At 36.3% G+C, this 19,483-nt stretch overlaps 1 protein-coding gene and 1 long non-coding RNA gene across 7 annotated transcripts in view; both read right to left on the bottom strand.

Moving 5' to 3' along the window:
- Positions 1–1,323: 1,323 nt before the first annotated feature.
- On the bottom strand, positions 1,324–2,375 carry LOC146444213 (uncharacterized). The gene is made up of 2 exons (XR_014849702.1): positions 1,772–2,375; positions 1,324–1,681 (listed from the first exon to the last, which is right to left on the bottom strand). It is a non-coding gene; the product is annotated as an uncharacterized LOC146444213 (long non-coding RNA).
- A 4,187-nt stretch (positions 2,376–6,562) lies between these two features.
- The window catches only part of KLHL15 (kelch like family member 15), a 29,008-nt gene continuing 16,087 nt past the window's right edge, over positions 6,563–19,483 (bottom strand). For all 6 annotated transcript variants that reach the window (XM_085050416.1, XM_085050405.1, XM_085050396.1 and 3 more), the window contains one exon: positions 6,563–13,337. In XM_085050416.1, coding sequence (XP_084906542.1) covers positions 12,228–13,337 — 1,110 coding nt within the window. In that variant the 3' untranslated portion in view covers positions 6,563–12,227. The remainder of the gene's footprint in view (positions 13,338–19,483) is intronic.

Raw genomic sequence — 19,483 nt, 5'->3', positions numbered from 1 at the left:
ATATATTAGCTTTCATGTAGGTGTATTGTTCTCTTTTGCTGGAGGAAGTTGTCTCTGCAAAATTTCCCTGGGACAAGGATAATATATGCCATAATGGATTATGCACAGTCCAAAACACTGTCAGACAGGCTTAAAAAGGAACTGAAGTTTCTGCTGCTGAGGCCACAGAATAAAGAGGTTTGGCATGATTGCCTCCTGGCTGTTTCTAATGTAAGAACCTCTAGCAAATTTCAGTTTTATTTTGTATTTTCCTCTCTCCTTGGTAATTGGCTTTTCTAAACACTTGTTAAAGATGCATTTCCTTTAGAAAGCTGCAGCTCAGAGAAGATTGAAACTGTTGCCACAATTCATAAACTATGTCAACACAGGCAGAAATACAATTTAAGAAACTTGATCTCTAATCCTTTGCCTTAGCCATTATGGTCTGAGGTTTCATAAAATGTTGTATTAGATTGCTTGTTTACAAGTTTTTTTTGGTCAGGAAAATATGATCAGTCCTTTACTAGCAATACAATTACTATTCTTTGCCATAGATTTATAACAATAGGGAAAAAAAGCTTTTGTTACACATTAATGTTAAAATTTGAGTGTGTAATATTTGCCCATCAAATACCAATGAAGTTACCTACTCCCACTGATCATTGGAAAACATTTTAATTCTGAAAGGCTGGTTTATTTTGATGTCCTCCTTCATGATAAATCATCTTTTATATTAAAACAAACAAACCAAAACCAACACCCCCTATGTTTTTCCATGTACCTTTTTCATTAAAACAAATGATTTTTTAAAATACCATGACTTGTCACGACAGTTTTTCTGGCATGTTTAGAATTGGGTTTTGATGTCTTTATAAAATAAAGTGTTATTCTGCCTCTTACAGCTTTTTGTTTGTGTTGTGTTGTAAGAGGAAAGAATGCTGTTTGGCAGATCTCTCTTCAAGTTCTTTTGAAAATATGTATTTAATAGAAAATGCACAACCACAAGGGCTCCAGTAAGCTCAGCCTTCAGTTGTTAAGCAGCTTCACCCAATGCTGTGAGCCTGGCGCGCTCAATGCTCCAGTCAGAGCACAGTCGGAGGGTCATGTCAGAGCACAGCTTTGCTAGGTGAGTCTCCAAAGCACACGATCCATTTCTCAGGTTCCTGTCACTTTTAGCACGTATTTGTTAAGCAGCTAATTGAACTGGCTTTTATAGGGGTGCACGATGATGGGCCTTTCAAGGTGCCTTTGTGAAGGGTAAGTAGTTTGCATATCCACAGGAATACTCCTTCATCCTTTCTACTTATTCACTTCCTAATTAAAAAAAAACAAACCAAAACAAAATTCAACAGATTTTTATATTTAATGATACTGTCTTATTTAGAGTGAAACTTACCTTGTGCTTTTTCTTTTCATACTTAAGGTTCGTTGTTTTTCAACGTTTGTTAGAGGCACTTTATTGGCAGCTACAAGGTCTGAAGTCACACATGCAGAAAGTAAATTGAGTGTTAAGAACAGATGCCACTGCAGAGCTATTTGTGCTTTCCCACTGACCTACCTTTAACTGCAGCAAAGTCTTTACTGCATTCACATCTGGGGTAAACCAGGACTTGAATTTCAGCACCTGTTGTCTCACGAGCTTTGCCACATTTTGACAGCATCCAAAATACAATCAGTACTTTCCAAATAAAGATCCTATGATCTAAGACAAGGGACAGGTAGAAAAGAGACATATATAATATTAAAAAACCCCAGTGTAATCCAACTGCATTTATTTCATTTTTAATATTACCATGGTCAAAAACCCAAACATTCCTTCCCAACTCAAATTCTTGGCTTCTCGCTGCAGCCACCAGTAGCTCTGGTACCACGTTTTTCAATCACTCCTTCCAGCTGCAATGAATCATTCTTCTCTCATTCTATCAACACGTTGTTGATACCACCAACAGAGACATGTGAATTGCCTAGTAAAGAACAGATACAGGCTACCAGTAGCAGTGAGAACACAAACACCTATTTGATACCCTTAAGCACCCATCACAACAAAGCCCAGCTCCTTTCAAAACAAATGCACCTCAGATTTCAGTTGAACAGAATACATTTTAGAAATCAGCTGAGGCTAAAAGGTGAAATGTCTTTCATGTGTTGCCAGTCTATATTTTTGTGCATGAATTCTTTTTACCTTAAAGAATTATTTTCACAGTAATCCTAAATTTCTTAGCAAGCTGATGTGAATAGCTTTACCTCATTTGCCTATAAATGTATTAATTTACATATCTTCATAAATACACATGCATATTAAACATAGTATACTATTTACCTACATGACAGTTTCTAGGTCTACCAAATAATTTTCAATTAAAAACACATTTTCCTTCTGGAAGTAAAATAACCTCTTTGGGGTCATTGATGCTGACCGACCACTCCCTCTGGAGAAGGGCTATGGCTGGCATAGCTGCAGCTCATGGTGTAGGAACTGAGGGGGCACAGCCTGACAGTCTTTACTTTTAACTGCTTCCATCGAGCACAGCATTTGAAACTACCTCCTCAGGCTCATAAATTAGTACAATGTGGTACTGGCACGCCTGAAAAACAATGCCTTAGCTTGCTTTGGCTCTTGTGTAGATGCGAAAAATGTCACATTTCTCAAGTATGACCAAAAGGTTTAGTCCTGTCTGCATGTAACAATGTAGGGTATTATATGGGCCCAGAAATTGGGTGTTATAAATAGGAGCAACTTTGCTGAACATCAAGAGTGGCAATTTCAGGAATTGAAAAGCCTGAGGGATTAATCCATTGTTACAGAAAATGGGAATATGAAGCAGGTAAATTTTATGCCTGGTTACAGTCATTATCTCTGGAGGATAGAGAATGATTTCCATCCATAGCAAATGCATAAATCATCAAAAGTTAAAGTACTGGAAAATTGCTAACCTTTCCAGTCACTTTAATGTGTTCTGCCCTGCTTTGAACAAGGCTGCAGATCTGAGAGCAGATCTCTGTGGCTTCCCACACTGGTTTAACAAGTTTAGCAAAATGTACATTCTTGTAATTAATTTTTAGCATGGGAAAAATAAAAATCTCTGAACGGCAAAGCTATGACAAAACTAAAATTGAGAAACTGTGATCACTTTGTAAGGATCATAACTTCTGCAGAGTACAGTTGGTTATTATTTGGGTGCTAATTTTGTCCCAAGATTTCCTTGGCTGAGGTATTCAGTTTATTTAACTTATGTAGAGGTCAGTCTCACCCCCCTTGTTTTCAGAGAATAGTGCTAAGCCAAAATCCATCTATTTCAGAAAACAGTTCAAACACTTCCAAGAAGGTTGTTAATTGGATCTGTTCCCAAGTTTAAGACCATGAAAGGTCATTCAACTAAAAGCTACAGTTCAGTTAATTATCATCACTTTTTTTTTTCCCTTCTGACTGCATAATGCTTTTCATTGCCTTGGATAATCTGTTAGGAGAAAGATTAGGAAAAGTTATTACTTGGCAGTAACTTCCTGATTACAATAAATGAACCCCAAATCAGGATGAGAAGAAATATACACATTTTTTAAAAAGCTTTTTCCCCTCTGAAATGTCTTCTGAAACTTTGGTATCTTGGATTTCATTATAGTAAGTTAAGTTCTTGGTATCAAGTTGCCTCCTGTGTCAGATGAAAAAATCTTTGCAGAACTACCTGTAAAAGTCAGAGGAAGAAGTGAGAGCATATGTGACACAAGGCAAATCCTATGGAACATCCTCAGCCAGCCACACCCACCTAAGTAACTAGGAGTCTTTCCTGGGCATAAATTTGCCAAGAGGGCTTTCAGAGAGGTGGAGGATGATTGCAGAGCAATTCCTTGCTTCCCAGGAGTGAAAATAAAGGTCATCACTATACCAACATAGGGGAAGTACTTAAGACATGCCTTGCATCAACACCAGTGTCAGCAGAAGCTGACACTGAAGCTGACCAGAAGCTCTGTCCCATACATTTTGTATGACATCAGCAATCTGGGAAGGTGAACATGAGAGGAATACACTGATGAACTTAGAATTTTTACCTAGAAATGACAGAACTTAAACACAGAGGAAACACTTGGTTTCAGTTGGCATTATGCAATTCCTTTGACAAAGAAAGGATGGTAAAGTCAGAAAGTCTCATCAATAGCACTCAAGTACATATAAACAGACCTATAACATGCACAGTTCACCACAGGAAAGAAAAGATTCTCACATAGAAAAAATAATTACATGGTGTAACTCAAACTTGTGAGATGAATCACATGACAAAAAAAACTCCAAACAAATTCATGTCCAGAACATGCCTGAGGACATATTGAAATGGCTGTGGGAATGGAGGCTGGCAGTTTAAACCAAAGACAGACATAGCTGTCTGGTAAAATTAAATAGTGCCATAAAAGGGTTAACCATTAAAGCCTTCTATCTCATTAGAAAACAAATGTTTTATTCAGCACCAGTTATTGAACAACATTTATTTGTAATACAGGAGAAATGCTACCAGAGGTGACACCACCAGGACACATCTGACAGACATCAGATACACAGCAAAGAAGAGTATGTTTTTAGTTTAACTACCACATACCATCAATCTAGAGTGTTTGGTGCTCAGCATATGATGCTTAATGTTGGTATTAATTCCAGTGGATAGATGACTTTCCAATGGATAGATGAGTGACCAGTTATTGCATGCTTAAACAGACATCACAATGAGGTTTATTTTTACCTACAAACATTGCCTAAAACACCTGTCAGCACAGCTACAGAACTGAATGTAGAAGTGGAGGGTGTTAATGAAAACAAGAAATTGAAATTGCCTTTACACATATTCCTTACCCTCTCCCTTGAACAAAGTTTTTGCACATGCCAAGAAAGTTGCCTTGGACAAGGAGGTACTTCAGTTAAAGGATGACATGGAACCATCAGCAAGATTTGACAGGCTTAAGGCTGGATGGGGGAACATATCCACAAGTATGTTATGAACTCAAAAGGTACAGAACTGATACAGAATCTGCCATGACCAAAGACACTTTGCCTTTCTGTATTATGAAACTAATGGATTAAAAAAATAAAGAAACAAACAAAAAATCCCCCCAAATACAAAAATTAGAACCCCAAACCCCCAGTCTATAACAAATGAGGAACATCTGTTTAAATTAAGAATTTTATGTCAACAAGGATAATTTATAGCAAAGAATATGGAAGGCATTCACCAAATAAACCCTTTTACCAAAATAACATTGATTTCATATCATAAAAAACAAGTGAACACAGCTTACTAACTATTGCCAAAAAATAAGGCCACATATTAAAAAAAAAGTGAAGAATTTGGTATGAATCAGTTAAAATGTGAGAGCTCTTAGTGAAACAATGGAAACTTTGTTGGAGATGCTTGATCAACTACAGAGATGCTAACAAGTAACTCAAGTTGGCCAGTGTGACATCCTGGAAAAAAGGTATTGCCAAAAATTCAACTTGGCACACTGAGAAGGGAAATTAAAAAGGCGAACACACAGAAATGTAAGTAACACTTACAGTGTGAAGAGATTGTTGTCATCTTCTCTTCCACTGTATCAGTTTAATGCATTTGGTCTCCTTTTGAACTCAAAATGGGGACACATCACAATTAAAAGTGGCCCTTCCTCCCATTAATTCATCCACAGCATTATCCCATTAAATAGAACATTGTATGAGACGAAGAAAAGTTACTAAAAAAGGAGAGGAAGGAGGTGGGGGATGGAGGAAGTTACTTTATGCAAATAAAGTTTAAAGTAATTTGAATTATTAAAATAAAATTAAAATGCTATTTTAGAACTCAATATTGAAAAAAAAAAATAAAGACACCAAAGTTATTTTCAAGACTTCTTGACGGCAGATTTTTAAACCAGGGGCTTTGATCTGAGAGAGAGTTGGCAAAATAGTGACAGAGAAGGGAAGTGTGGCAACAGACTGACAAGTAAGGTTTTCATTGGACTGCTTGAGAAAATAAATTATAACCTGTTTTACCAGCCCTCCCACCCTGCTACCTTCTCCCTTGTATTGAATGCTGATCTGACACTTTAATCCTGAAATGAAGTTTCTCCTTCCTGTTACAGGAAATGTTGAGAAATCTAACTTGGCCTTCTGGCACTTTGAAGTCCAAACATGTGATGAACACACATTGTCTAGGAGCCCTCAATTCCGTGTGAGAGCAGGGAATGGTCTCTCCTGGCTGCAGACCAACACCAAGGGCTGCCTTTGGTGTTCAGTACTGGCAGTTTAAATTCATGCCTTCACACTGGGGGAAAATGTAACAACCAAGTCAACTCCAAACATTCATTCAAGCTTGAAATGCAGAGTAAACAGATAAACACACTACCACAATTAAAATTGAGAAGACTGTAAAATACAGCTGAAGAGAAGAGCTTGATATTACTTATACAAGCACATCCAACTTTATGGGATAACTAACAAAATCTTTCAGAAACATTGCAACACCACAGTTTTCAACAGCTGTTTAACTGAGTAATCTCTGAAATCCTGGAGAAAGTAAACCAGGTCCACTACACTTTTGACTATTACAAAGTTTACACAAGAGTGTTTAAAGATTAAAAATATTTTATTTACACTTTTCTTTATACACATTTTATACATTTTTTTCAGCTTGAAACCCAAACAGAGCACATATGCAAGTCTGAGCATACTGTATCCATAGCAAAGGAAAATTACTTTCTGCCAAAAAAAAAAGACATGAAAAAATGCTTTAAAACAGTTAAAAAGAGGCAAATCTTAAATTATTTAGAGAAGTTTTCAGCAGCCCTAGGGTAATCATTAGACAGTTAATCCAAATGTATATATGAAGTCATATACATATAATTTTAATTTTCTATAGGAAAAGTATTTCCAATAGCTAGACACAAACACAGTACAGTTTGAAAATAACTTTTCCTGTTAATTTATCAAATACATTCTTTTCAATACAAACAATCTGATATTGTACACTGGAATTGTGGAATATTATAGTGGAATTGCAATCTCCAGCATATAATAATTTATTTTAAAAAGATCTACAAAAATAACAATATATAGGGAAAAATATTTAAAATAAAAACATAGTTCACTCTTCCCTTCACCTGCTCCAGAACTGACATAAAAGTTACGTGGGTCCCACTGAGGTAATAAAAGCACCCTAAATATAGCTAACTTTAGTCTTACAGAACACTGCATTTCCTAGACTTACAGTAAGTTTTTCTACCAGAGCCATAAATAAAAACTATCTGCAAATAGAAATTACTTTCCCCTAGTTACCAACTTAATATTAATCCAAAGGTATTTGAAATTGATTTTTGAAAGCTATTTTTAAAAGATTATATAAACATTAATTGAACTTAGAGGAGCGTAAAAAAATTAGTACAGAGACATACAGGAAAGCTGTGCTCAAAAGAAATCAGTTTTTCTGCCACTTGCCACATACAACCAGGTTTTATAAAGTTTACCCACACAAATGGAAATTTTCAAGTTACTCACCAACTTTCAAAAATAGAATACAGATGCAAAAGTAGTCATTAGTATTATTTTAAGCAGCTTCAAGTTGTTTAACAAACATGAAAATCTCAGAATGTTAGCTACAGGACACCAGCAAGCTCTGTTTAAATAGATGACACGTTTTCCAGTTATGTTCTTTCCCACTCTCCTTCAATAAACCCTGCCACGTGTGACAGATGCATTTTCAAGTAACTTCACCACCTATATATATTTTTATTAGCAGAAGGAGAGCAGGAGGGGTGTTTTCTTTGATGGCCCCAACCCTATAAACCCTTAAGCACAGGCTTAGTAACACTTGCGCTTTGATGTCTTCTTTTCTAAGTACCTTACAGTTTTCTTTGTATTGGGCTATTCACATATGTGAAGTACACATCTGAAGTGTTAAAAGAATCTGGGGCCCAATTAATTTTTTTTCTTAAGAAAAAAAATATATTAAAAAGTCACCTCTACAAATGTGACTGCTTCTAAAGACTTTGACATATGCAGGCTGACACAAACTAGAAGCCTATTTTTAAAGAACTGTTAGTGTGTCCCCACAATGCTTACCCTCCCTTTGCTAAAGAATGGCCATAATGAGTTAAGCAATGGGGTTTTTGAAATAAGTTTGAATTTGGACCTGCTGAATTTTATCTTTGCTTTCTGAGTGTCAAGTGAAGCTTCATCCCTGACACAAGTAGTTACCATATTATCAGCATGAGGAAATGCAGCACTTGGGTTTCTAAGGCAGGAAGGCCTCAAGAAGAAATAGCTGCAAATCTCAGAAACCAGGGAAATATTAAGTCAAACCCTCGGAGCTAGTTCTAACAGGACTGCTGTCATACTGCAGAAAGTAGGGCATCCACGTTTTTCAAAAGAAAGTAACATAAAAGCAGGTTGCCAGGTAGCTCATATGCTGTCCCTTGCTAGCAGTGCTTTCTGAAGCAACTGCACCTTTGTAAAACCAAGGACTGTCTTCTTCCAACTGAATTAATGGAGAAAAAAAATTCTTAAGTTTTTTTTTTGCCAGCTGATACCTCCCACAGTGAAACTAACAACATTTCGTAGCGGAAAATGAGCTATTTTTTCTTTATGCAGTACTTATTAAAAAAAAAAATCTGGCCCCTAAAAACAGACATAGAAGCATGTGAAATGGGAACTGGCAGTATCCGGTCCCTTTACAGGAGCACTGTGCTTTTTGTCCATTGTCTCGTTTGAAAAGAAAATTTCCTCCTGAAGTTGGTTGCTAAATTAAGAAATAAAGCTGATAATTTTTTTTCTATAGATGTGAAAAAAAACCCCTAGACTGTAACTCACTATGTCCACCTTTTTTAAAAAAGCAAGTGTATTTGCTTCTAAAAGCAGGTCATATGTTGAATTTTAAATGTGGGTGACATTAGATTTGCTGGTATTCCATTATGGGATGGGAATAGGAGAACCTCCCCAAACCTAATAACGAAAGATTATAACTTACCTTTCCTTGACTAATGACAAGCATTTAAATATTTTTTTTAAAGCCAGCTTAATCTGACCATAATGTTCAAAATTTGAAAGCAACAGGCAATTCTCATTAGCCATCTTAGGTTTGTTTCTATTTAAGTACTAAATCATCTGGAGCTAAATACTAAGAGCAAACATAAAAAAAATTTCAATTTAAAAAAATTCCTCTAATATATAAAGTAACAAAAGTAACTGCCTTAAAAGTTCCATTGCAGTATAAAAGAGAACAGAAGCTAATTTTTATATTTCAGGTCTGAAACAATAAAAGCACGGTAGAAATGTAAATTGACAAAACATTCTCACATATCCCCAACATTCTAATCCCAAGCAAATTCCATCATCCCTGATGCTGGAAAGGTTACAGCCAGCCTCTCAATGATGGAGACACAACTTCAGGGATGCTGAAACCAACAGTTCAATTAGAATTTCATAGAACAATTACTACTACAATCCTGAACAAGATCTTCAGAACTGGGCACCTGAAGATAAATGTGAGTTTAAAAGCAGAGCACCAACACTGGTGTAGTTCTTCATTTTTCAAGTGTCAGCACTCACCAATGACTTTAGTGGCAGTTGCTGAGCACACAGAACTTCAGAAGGTGCTTAAATGCAGACTCAAAAATGTAACTTGAGCCACCCCTATCCTTACCATTACTTTTAATAAAGTCTCATCCACGTCTCTTTAAGACACCTGACTCCTGCACAGCACATATCCAGAGCCACAGCAGCTCCCCACACTGGCACTGGCCCCACATCAAGTGAAGGACTCTACTCTATGTAACCTGCCCATGACAGCCTGCTCATGCAGCCTAAGTTTTTGCTGCCCCAGTAACTTATTGAGAAATGAGCTGGTGACAAAGAGAGTAATTTTTAAAAATTAAAAAACCAAAAAACCCTCGATTTTTTTTTTGTCTTGTGCCCCAGTATTCCATGAACTATGTACTGTCAGCACACAGCCAGCACCTACCAGAGTCAGTTTATCTCTCCCCATGTAGGGTGATGTACACACAAGTCTCACAGTGAAACTGAGGTTTTAGTGTAAGCCACATTTGCTTTAAGATATCAAGAAAGTAAATTAGAATTCTAATTCAGTAAACTGAATTATTATTTAAAAAGACAAATTTAGCTGCAAACTAGTCTGCATCAGAAGGCTGAATATCAGTATTTGGTCCAGTCCATTCTGGTGTAAATAAATAATCACTACAGCTATGATGGCAAACATTCTCTATTTCTTTTAAATCATGTGAAAATTCTCGATTAATAGATCACTGTTAACAATAAACCTAAAAATCTGCTGACTTGCCACATAGCTCCAAATATTCACATTTCAACCCAGAACACAATTCCTACAAAGATATCAGAATACAATATGAGGAGCTTTACACATTGTTTTAACTCCAATTATTTCAAACTTCATTTACACAAGTAGGTGTTATTCTTAACATGGAAAATTTAGGGTGATTTTGGTCCCTCTGTAAGTGCATTCTTTTGAACTCCCTGAGTACTGTACATTCCTTTTCTACAGTGATTTCTGACTGGAAGATGCTGAATAAAGTGGTTTAGCATTGCTGCATATAAAGTAAAGTCTATTGCTTAAAACGATACACAGCAGCATAAGATTTTACAAAATATGCAGCAGCATGTTTCAGCATCTGAACTATATGTGAGCCTTCAGCTTCCCCAGATCTCTCCTTTAGGTTCTAGAAGTGGCTAATTTCACATCCATAAAGAAAATAAAAATGCAATTACTGTTATTATTTATGTCTTGGCAGATAATTCTTACCAATCTACTGTCAGTTATACCTGCAAGTTAACACAATGGAATATTCAAAGCCCTCTTGGACCACCCATCTCTATTCAGGCACTCCAAGGTCAGTAGCCATAGTAGTGTAGGTTTTTATAAAAGAAACAGAAATTATACTAAAATCAATCACATTTTCAAAACACAGTAGTTCTTAACAGTTAATAATTAAATAATAATAATAATAAAAATTATACTACTTCAATATGAATCATATTGAAGTGTTAGTATAAGCAAAGTACTGCCAATATTCTGTAGTATATCCAGTATCCAGTTCCAAAAATAACTGTGGGTTTTAGCAGTGCTGAGCATTTGCTTATTGACATTTTTCATTTTAATGAAAAAAGAAAACTGGGCAGCACATTGAAACCAAAAAGAAACTCAAGTAAAATGAGTTTACTTTTTAAAAAATAATTTATAAAATAACAAAAAATCAACAGTTCATTATGTAGCAACAATATAAAGAGTTTAAGGTTACTGAATCAATCAGTATATACTAAAGATAAGATACTTTGATACCAAATGAGGCCTCTGGTTTCATTTAAGAACTTTGAATTATTTAGCTCATTAAGGAATACCTTAAATTCAACAGATATGGCTGAGTCTGTGCACTAGTTAAAATATAATATTGTAACTGCACATAAAAAGATGCATTTATATACAGTTTTTACAGTGTATGCACATGTGTATACATTTTTTTACTCACCAACAAACACAACACAGACAATAGAAGGCAGCATAGAAACAGTGTTTTGAATATAAAAATGCTTTGTTTTCAATTGAGTAGAAAATGTGTCATTTGAATTTTGGCAGACTCACTGGTACAACTATACAAAACCAGGAAAAAGGTCATGCAAAGGGGTTAAAATTCTCCAAAGTAATTAAGGGGGAAAAAAACCACCTAGAAGATTTGAGACTACTTTGCAGTTAATGGGAAAAGCACCTAAAAGACAACATAAAATACAGAAATGGTTTGGTTTTGTTACTTTATACTTGGTTGTACCCTAGTACAGATGATGAGGTGTATTTTGATATTCAATAAAAAATAAAAATAACATCTTTCTTCTCGTCCTTTCACAAATATTTTGTCAAACTCAACTTATTTCAAAAGCATAGTGGTATAATGGCCATTAAAAGAAAAAGAACACATTGTGGACATAAAACGTTACCAAAACAATAAACAGACTCAAAAATATATTTTTTCTCATACTTACAATTACATTTGTTTAAAAAAAAACCAACAAAGCTTTTACAAGGTCAGACCAACTATCTCCTTTTCTAATAAACTTGGTAAGTACACTCCCTGTACATCCTGTTTCTCTTGAGCATTAACAGTTTTTCATATACACAAGGAAATGTCTCTGAGGGAATTCAGCTGGTTTGTATTTTTTTTTAACAAATTAGTATAGCGCTTTAGCATTTCATTGGGTTGTTCATTCTATTTTAGCTGCACCGTCTGACATGCTCCAAAACATACTCAGGAAAGTGCAGGCTGCACACTTGTAAACCATCCAGCTTGCATGGCATCCTTGGATATTCATCTTCTTTCCATTTGTTTTCCTCTGGATCAAAGGTGAGAATCGAATCACTGTAATGACCATTGTAACAAAGGCCTCCAAGAACCATTATCTGTTTGTCCAGAACAGCTACACCATGACCACTCCTACCTATTGGCATAGAAGCCAATATAGTCCATTGATCAGTATCAGGGTCATAAACCTCTGTGGATGGACATCCTTGAGATTCAAAGGAGGCTCTCAGGATCACACAGACACCACCAAAGACATAAAGCTTACCATTATAAGAAATCATTTTGTGAAAGCATCTTGCATAATTCATTTTGCATTTGTTCTCCCAACAGTTAGTGACCACTTGAGTTCTCCTTGTTCGCTGCTCTACTGTCCCTTCTTTACTGGGATCAAATACACACACTTGCTTAGAAGTTGAAGATGATGTAATTCCACCAGTGATATACAACTTGTTACCAAGCACAGTCCCTTCATGTCCGTATTTATTGACTGGATAGGGATCCACAAATTCCCATTTATCTTCAGTAATATCATACCGTTCAGTTGAGTAAAATGTTTCATCCCTGGTTCTCCCAGCCACTGCATAAACATACCTCCCAATCACTCCAACAGCAAACTCAGAACGTGGCACAGACATGTCTGCCATTCGTAACCAAGTGTTCTGTCTTGGGTCATATCTAAACACTTTGGATGAAGCATGAAACTCACCATCTGGCCCCAGTTCTTCCCCACCTAATAAGAACACAAAGTTATTTACAATGGCAAGGCAGTCTGGTCGTAAAGGTACTTGAGGACCCTCTAGTTCCCACCAGACCCTCGGTTTGTGCAAGAGAAGAATTTTACTGTTTACCATACTGTGTCCTATCATTCCTCTAAATACTGCAGTCTGGGGTTTGGCAGAACGAATTTTGTTCGATTTCATTTCCATCAAAGGCTGTTGGTGAACGCTATGAAAGTAATTCATGGCTTGGTCAACCTCATGTCGCAGCTGCCGGGAGTATCGATAAAACTCTGATGTTTTTACCTATGAATACATTTAAAAGATATTAAAATTCTGACCAAGAGAAACAGTCCAGAAAACCTAAATCACTATGTGTCATTAGAAGATTATTTTACTTCGTTTCATTCAGGCAATTTGAGAGCAATTGCATTTATGCATGAAGGCTTAAACTGATGTATTGTTATCCAAAATCCAGAAGGCAATTTAGTGATTAAGAGCAGTGACTCACATTTTCAGCAGAATAATCACATGAAGAATTTATGCTGGAATTAGGCACAACTGAAATCCCCAAATCTAAAAAATCATTATTCCTTCTCCTGAAAAAAGCGTCTGCTCATCTCCTGCTTAATCCATAAAGCACCCAAATTAAAAATTCACTCTTTTCCTGGGTTTCAAAGATACTCTACACACCCATTCTGCGGTTACCAAGGTCTACTCTAGTCTGCTTTTTTTCTGAATTCTCACAATGAAGCCTGAGCTCCCAAATGCTAGGCTCGGTTCACAGGGCTATTAAATTGCCACAGGGTGGGAAGGGAAGGTACCCAATGCCCTTTCTTCACAATATATGCTTGCACCAACCACTCGCCATGATGATGACCTTATGGTTTCCCCTCTGTGAGTCTCCACATGTTAACACAATGCCTTTAACACAAGAATGGAACATGTCAATTTATAATCCTTTGGTTGTGCATTTCTTTGGCAAATTGCAGAGGCAGGTTTGAACTCCCACTTCCCAGGTAAGAGTTACCTTTGAATTACCAGAGTAGTTGAGTGACAACTCAGTTGAAAAGAGCCATCCCTGCTCAGTTTTATTGGAGTTGCAGGGACATAGGAAAATAAGAATTCCTTTCCGGGACCATTCCTACTATCTAAACCAATTCAAGTTCCTGAGGCTGGTCCTGAGACCATTCCAAAATAAACCCCTGCCTTGAACATTTTAATTAATCTAGCTTGAGGCAGTCCTCGGCTCTCCAGGGGAATCTCTTCAGAGGCTTCACTCTTCCTGTATGGTCTGGTGTAACACAGCATCCTGAATTACACTTCTAAAACAAATAAAAACCTGCTAGATGTTGCCAAATCCACAAATCCTCAATCAGATTTGATCCGAAGTCCCAGGTTCTTTCACATAAAATTGGATTGCTTTCAAACAGTCTGAATGCCTTTAGTACCCACCAGCTCCAAAAATAAGAAGCAATGCTTTGAAAAAATGTGAGGCCACTCTGAAATCTCAAGGGACCACAAGGTAATACCAGAAGCTACTATTTTTAAGTATCTTTTATCCCACCTCCTCCTATGCCAAAGAACAAAAGCCTGTACCACATCTTACCTCAGGGGTGCTGGTATGAATTTTGATGTATATGGAAAGCAATTTGGAAATTAATGTTCTTTATTTATACCCTGTCAATAAAGTAGCTGCTTGTTCCATAAACAAGTCCTATTAAAATTTTGTTAGCCTTCTGTTAATCATCTCTTCCTTGTATAATAATTAACACACTCTGCTGTCAAAGAATATTTTAAAAAAAATCTTTCGAAATGTTATTGAGCATAATTTGCATGGTTTCTGAGATAGTTTTACACACCAGATTAAAAAACCCCCAAAAACAGAATAGTAACCTACTATTGTAAAGCAATGTATAGCTCAACCTACTATTGTAAAGCAATATACAGCTTAAGAGTGACAATGACCTGATGTTTTTATTTACACTTTTTCTTTCCTCCACTTAATTTTGACAAGTTCAACTTATGTCTGAAAAAAAAAGAGGATGGTCACATGCAGATCAAATATATTATTCTTCCAGCAATGTCCAACTTCTTTCTACTGTTTTTACCAGAAGTGATTTTTGGACCAAAAAGGTTTACTCAGGTATGGTACAGAACACCCACAGTAAGCCCAACTCTTCTGGGAACAACAGCTCTATTTTCTTGCTGCAAATAAAGAATATATCATGATATATTCTTTATTTGCAGAAAGATCTGCTCATAGAAAAGATCTGCTCATATGGTATTTGTTAGAATAAACCATATACCTTGCCTGACTGAAAAGACTGAACATAAATTACAGAAAATATGCTGGCAGGGAAAACCACAGCACAGAAAAATGGTAACATATAAAGGTTACAAAAAATGAAAAAGGAAGACAAAATACCAAAGAATCATGGCTGGGCTACTTCATCCTTAAAAGGAAAGGAACTTTCAAATTCTAAAACAGCAGGACTACTTCAGGTATTCCCAAACCGGAGCTATCATCTTTGGAATAAAAATACAAAATATCTTTGTTCCACCTATATGCAGTTCAGGTTTTCTTGGATAATTATGGAAAACAACAGGATCAACATGCTTACAATATGAAGCATACCAGTAAAACCTGGCAGAGATGGAAAATATTTTTCATTCTCCCTCAACATTTACAACTCTTTCATTAGATCTAGAAATTAAAATGCCAGCCAGAAACTGGTATTAAAATAAGCCTGTATTCTCACCACTCTACTCCTTCCCATAGCCTAAATCTCATCCCATGAGAGTATGCCAAAGGAAACAAGGAGTATCTCTAATTCCAGAGACAGACTCTCAAGATCAGGGAATCAATCTATTAGTTCACTACTGTTTATCTTGACAAAGGCACTTATGTCAAAGCAAAGCCTCAAGCTCTTACCTTAAACGAAAAAGGCATCAAGGAGCAAATGCAACTCCCAGTTATTACACCCCTCTGTGACTGAAGTCCATGGGGAAGCTTCCACAAGCACAAGTTTAAAGGGTTGAACATGAAAACACACAAGCACTAGCAAATCTTACAATATGCAGGAAAAAATTCCACAAAACAAGAGTGATGGATTACCTCAGTTCTAGTAAGAAAAGGTAATTAATTGGAGCACTCCTAGACTTGGCTGTGGAGGAAAAATATCCCTGTTTTTAGCCATCCACCTTTCACCAGCAGAACCTCTGCCATACAGGTGCAGTACCTCTGCTGAGGCTTCAAAGGATGGTCTACGATGAATGTCAGGATATGCCTACAAGAAAGTACAGACTGCTCACACTTGCTTGATGCAAATGAAAACAAAGCAAATGTAGGTCACTTGGCCCACTTTCAGTCACACACTGTGAAATATTCCAGAATTATCTGAAAGCCCTGTTGAGCCCACAGTAAGGAAAACTCTCCGCCTACAGTTTCAAATAATTTTACAGTAATTTTCATTACTTGTGTGTATAACCAAAAAAGAGAAGCATTAAAATGCAGGTAGTTTGGTATTTAAAACAACTGTAAGCTGTGCATGTCAGCAGATGAAAGCAACATGGCCTTTTGTGGAAATTTCTATTTGACACCCAAAACATGCAGAAGGAAAGCCCTCAGCTTTCAAAAGTAGGTTCTGCCACTACCTGTACGTAGCAACAAGTAGCTTATCAGCAAATATCTAAGTGCTTATCAACAGACCAGTTTTCCTGTTAAGTTCAAATGGAGAAGCTCTGGAAGGAATGTCTCCATAATTACCAACACTTCAAGCAGAACACACAGATTTCTGCAAAACAGATGGAAATGTACATTAATTGTCATGAACGCTGAAGTAAAACAAGTGTGCATACCTAAAGAGTACATCATCAACTCTGAATTGATAAAAATATATAAATGCTTCAAAGCATTTTCAAAGTTTAAAGAAAAATCTTTCTGTTATTTTGCCGAAGGGTCTCAAAGGCAGTTTAAGCTAGACTTCCTTATCAACCCTAGTCCTACTGTAAAGAAAGGAATTTTAATCCAAGTGTTAAAGCCTTGCTCATGCAACTTTTTTTTTACATTCTTTACATTCTTTTCAATTCTTTCTCTTTAATTTTCTGGAGAAAACCTTTTTGAAGAGACTATGCTAGGACACAGCCCTAATGTAAGAGTTTCCTCAAGATCTCCAGAGATGGAGAATGAGAACTATCTCAATGTATCATCTATCAGTTACAGTGGTTCACAGTCAGATTTTTAGCTACACAGACTGGAAACAGCATAAAAAAAATCAAATGTGTCATTCCATAATAAAAGATGTAAAAATAATTAAAAACATCCACCCCTCTACTCACCACCCAGGCAGTCAATACCAAAATCACCACCATCCCTCCAGTTACAGTATATTTGAGCTTTAATGCATTTTCTCTTCTTCATTTTAAATCAGTGAAACATTCAACAAAAACTGCTGGCTTTCCAAATTAATGCAGCTATTAATCATTGCCTATTTTTCTGCTGTATTGCAATGCATGCTTTTCTAGTTGTAACAGCTATGGAATTATCAGAATCTTCCACTTATATTATATGAAGAAGTAAAACAAAAAATTAAGCCATTAATTTCTAATTTGAAAAGTGATCCCCACAGCAGACCAGACATATCCCATATTATGTTCATCAATTTCCACCACCCCAAAAACAATTACACCAATTAATAAACTGCAGGAAGAGCAATGAAATGCAAGGTAAATGTTCTGTAACACATTTGACTTCAGTATATAGCTTTAAAAAAAAAAATTCCTCATACGACCATTTACAGCTATAGATCTATTTGTATTCTTGTTACTTAGGTTTGTAAGAAAAAGCATTCAAAAACAGAAAGAAAGGGGTTTTTTAACTGTCCAAATTAAACATCTACTATTTGTGCACCTGCTAACTAAATTTTAGTATGTTATTATATGTGGTGAATATCAACTTATTTCCTTCTGCAGAGCTGGTAAAAAAAAACAAACTCCAAAACAAACAAAAAGAAAACCACAGTAAAACCTGGATGGCTCATATGTGACTTTACCATCTCCAGTCACAGAACCTTTAAAACAGTTCTTTCATTACAACTTACTGTGCTTAAGTTTTCTAAAACTGCTAATTCTGAATGTCTAAGTGATGCAAACTCAGGTACTAGGAGTACAGAAGCAACGCCCCACCTTTCCAATGAACAATGATGGCATCTCTATCAGACTTCTGAAGACCAAATTCTTAGTCCTACTTGAAAAAAAACCCAACAACTTATTTTATTAGATATTAACTGGAATCAAAACTAAAGTTCTGTAAACTCTACTAACAAGGATCCTTAACATTCTCACATTCACTTATCTTTGGCCCTATTCTAATCACAATTATAAGCCAGTATGAGAACTGGTCAGTACCAGTAAAAGGCTTTGAAGGGCTAATCTGCAAGTGCTACAAATCACTTAAGTGTTTTCAGCCTAACCATAGAAAGGCACAGCCACTGTGCAGCCAGGACAATGCCCTCAAATTGATTAGTTGGCTGTTCCCTTTTAGAAACTGGAAAGAGAAATTATCAAAATCAAGCTGGAGTCCAACTCAATCTAATCTCTCAAATCAGAGTGGAGTCAACACTCTATACACCACAATCAAGAAGCTCAGCACATAATAAATACTGCTAGCAAATCCACCCCAGTCAGCAACAACCTTAGCATACAAAATATCAAGCACTGCACCTATTTAAGAGGAACCCACTAAGCTCATCCATCACACACTTTGTATTCTAAGCTTCAGCAAACAAAGTTACCTCAGCTAACAAAGTTATAGTGAGTAGATACACATGTACTACCAGACATGGAGGTAAAAGAGAAAAAAAGATATTCAACACATTTATAAAAGACAATGTCACAATAACAAAGTTACAATGACATCGTCTCAAAAGTTACTATTTTCTAGGCCCAGGACAGCAGATACTTAGAGATAACATGCTATTCATCCTTCCTCTACAGCAGAAGAGGTGAACCTGATGAACCTAGTGACTAGTAAATTTTTTATTTAAGCTTGCAATTTATAAATCAGCATGGACCAGTCATGACAAACCTTGCACACTGGACATAAAAAGAAGAACCCTTTGAATTTTAAGCACAGATATTTTGAAACAACATTTCAATCTGAGTAGTACACAGAAACTAAATGGACCTTAAACAGTATATATCAAGGAAATCATTACATGGTTGTCTCCATTAACCAGAGATTAACTAAGTCACTGATCCAGATGAAAGGCACTCCTGTCTCCAAACTTCCTCAAGATCTACAGAGCCATGGATATGTTTCAGAAAAAAGGAAGTGCAACATGGATAATGAAATGTGTGCTTTTCCCCATACACTTTTCCTTTACTTTCCAACTATTTCCTAAATCCTTACTTGATTTATCTTTCCATTTTCCCTCATATGTCTGCATGTA

This window comes from Lichenostomus cassidix, chromosome 1 (genome assembly GCF_008360975.1).
Source record: "Lichenostomus cassidix isolate B80296 chromosome 1, HeHo_3.0, whole genome shotgun sequence".
NCBI classification, from domain to species: Eukaryota; Metazoa; Chordata; class Aves; order Passeriformes; family Meliphagidae; genus Lichenostomus; species Lichenostomus cassidix.
Note: the sequence above shows the minus strand (reverse complement) of the source record. Positions and strands in the feature narration are given on the sequence as shown.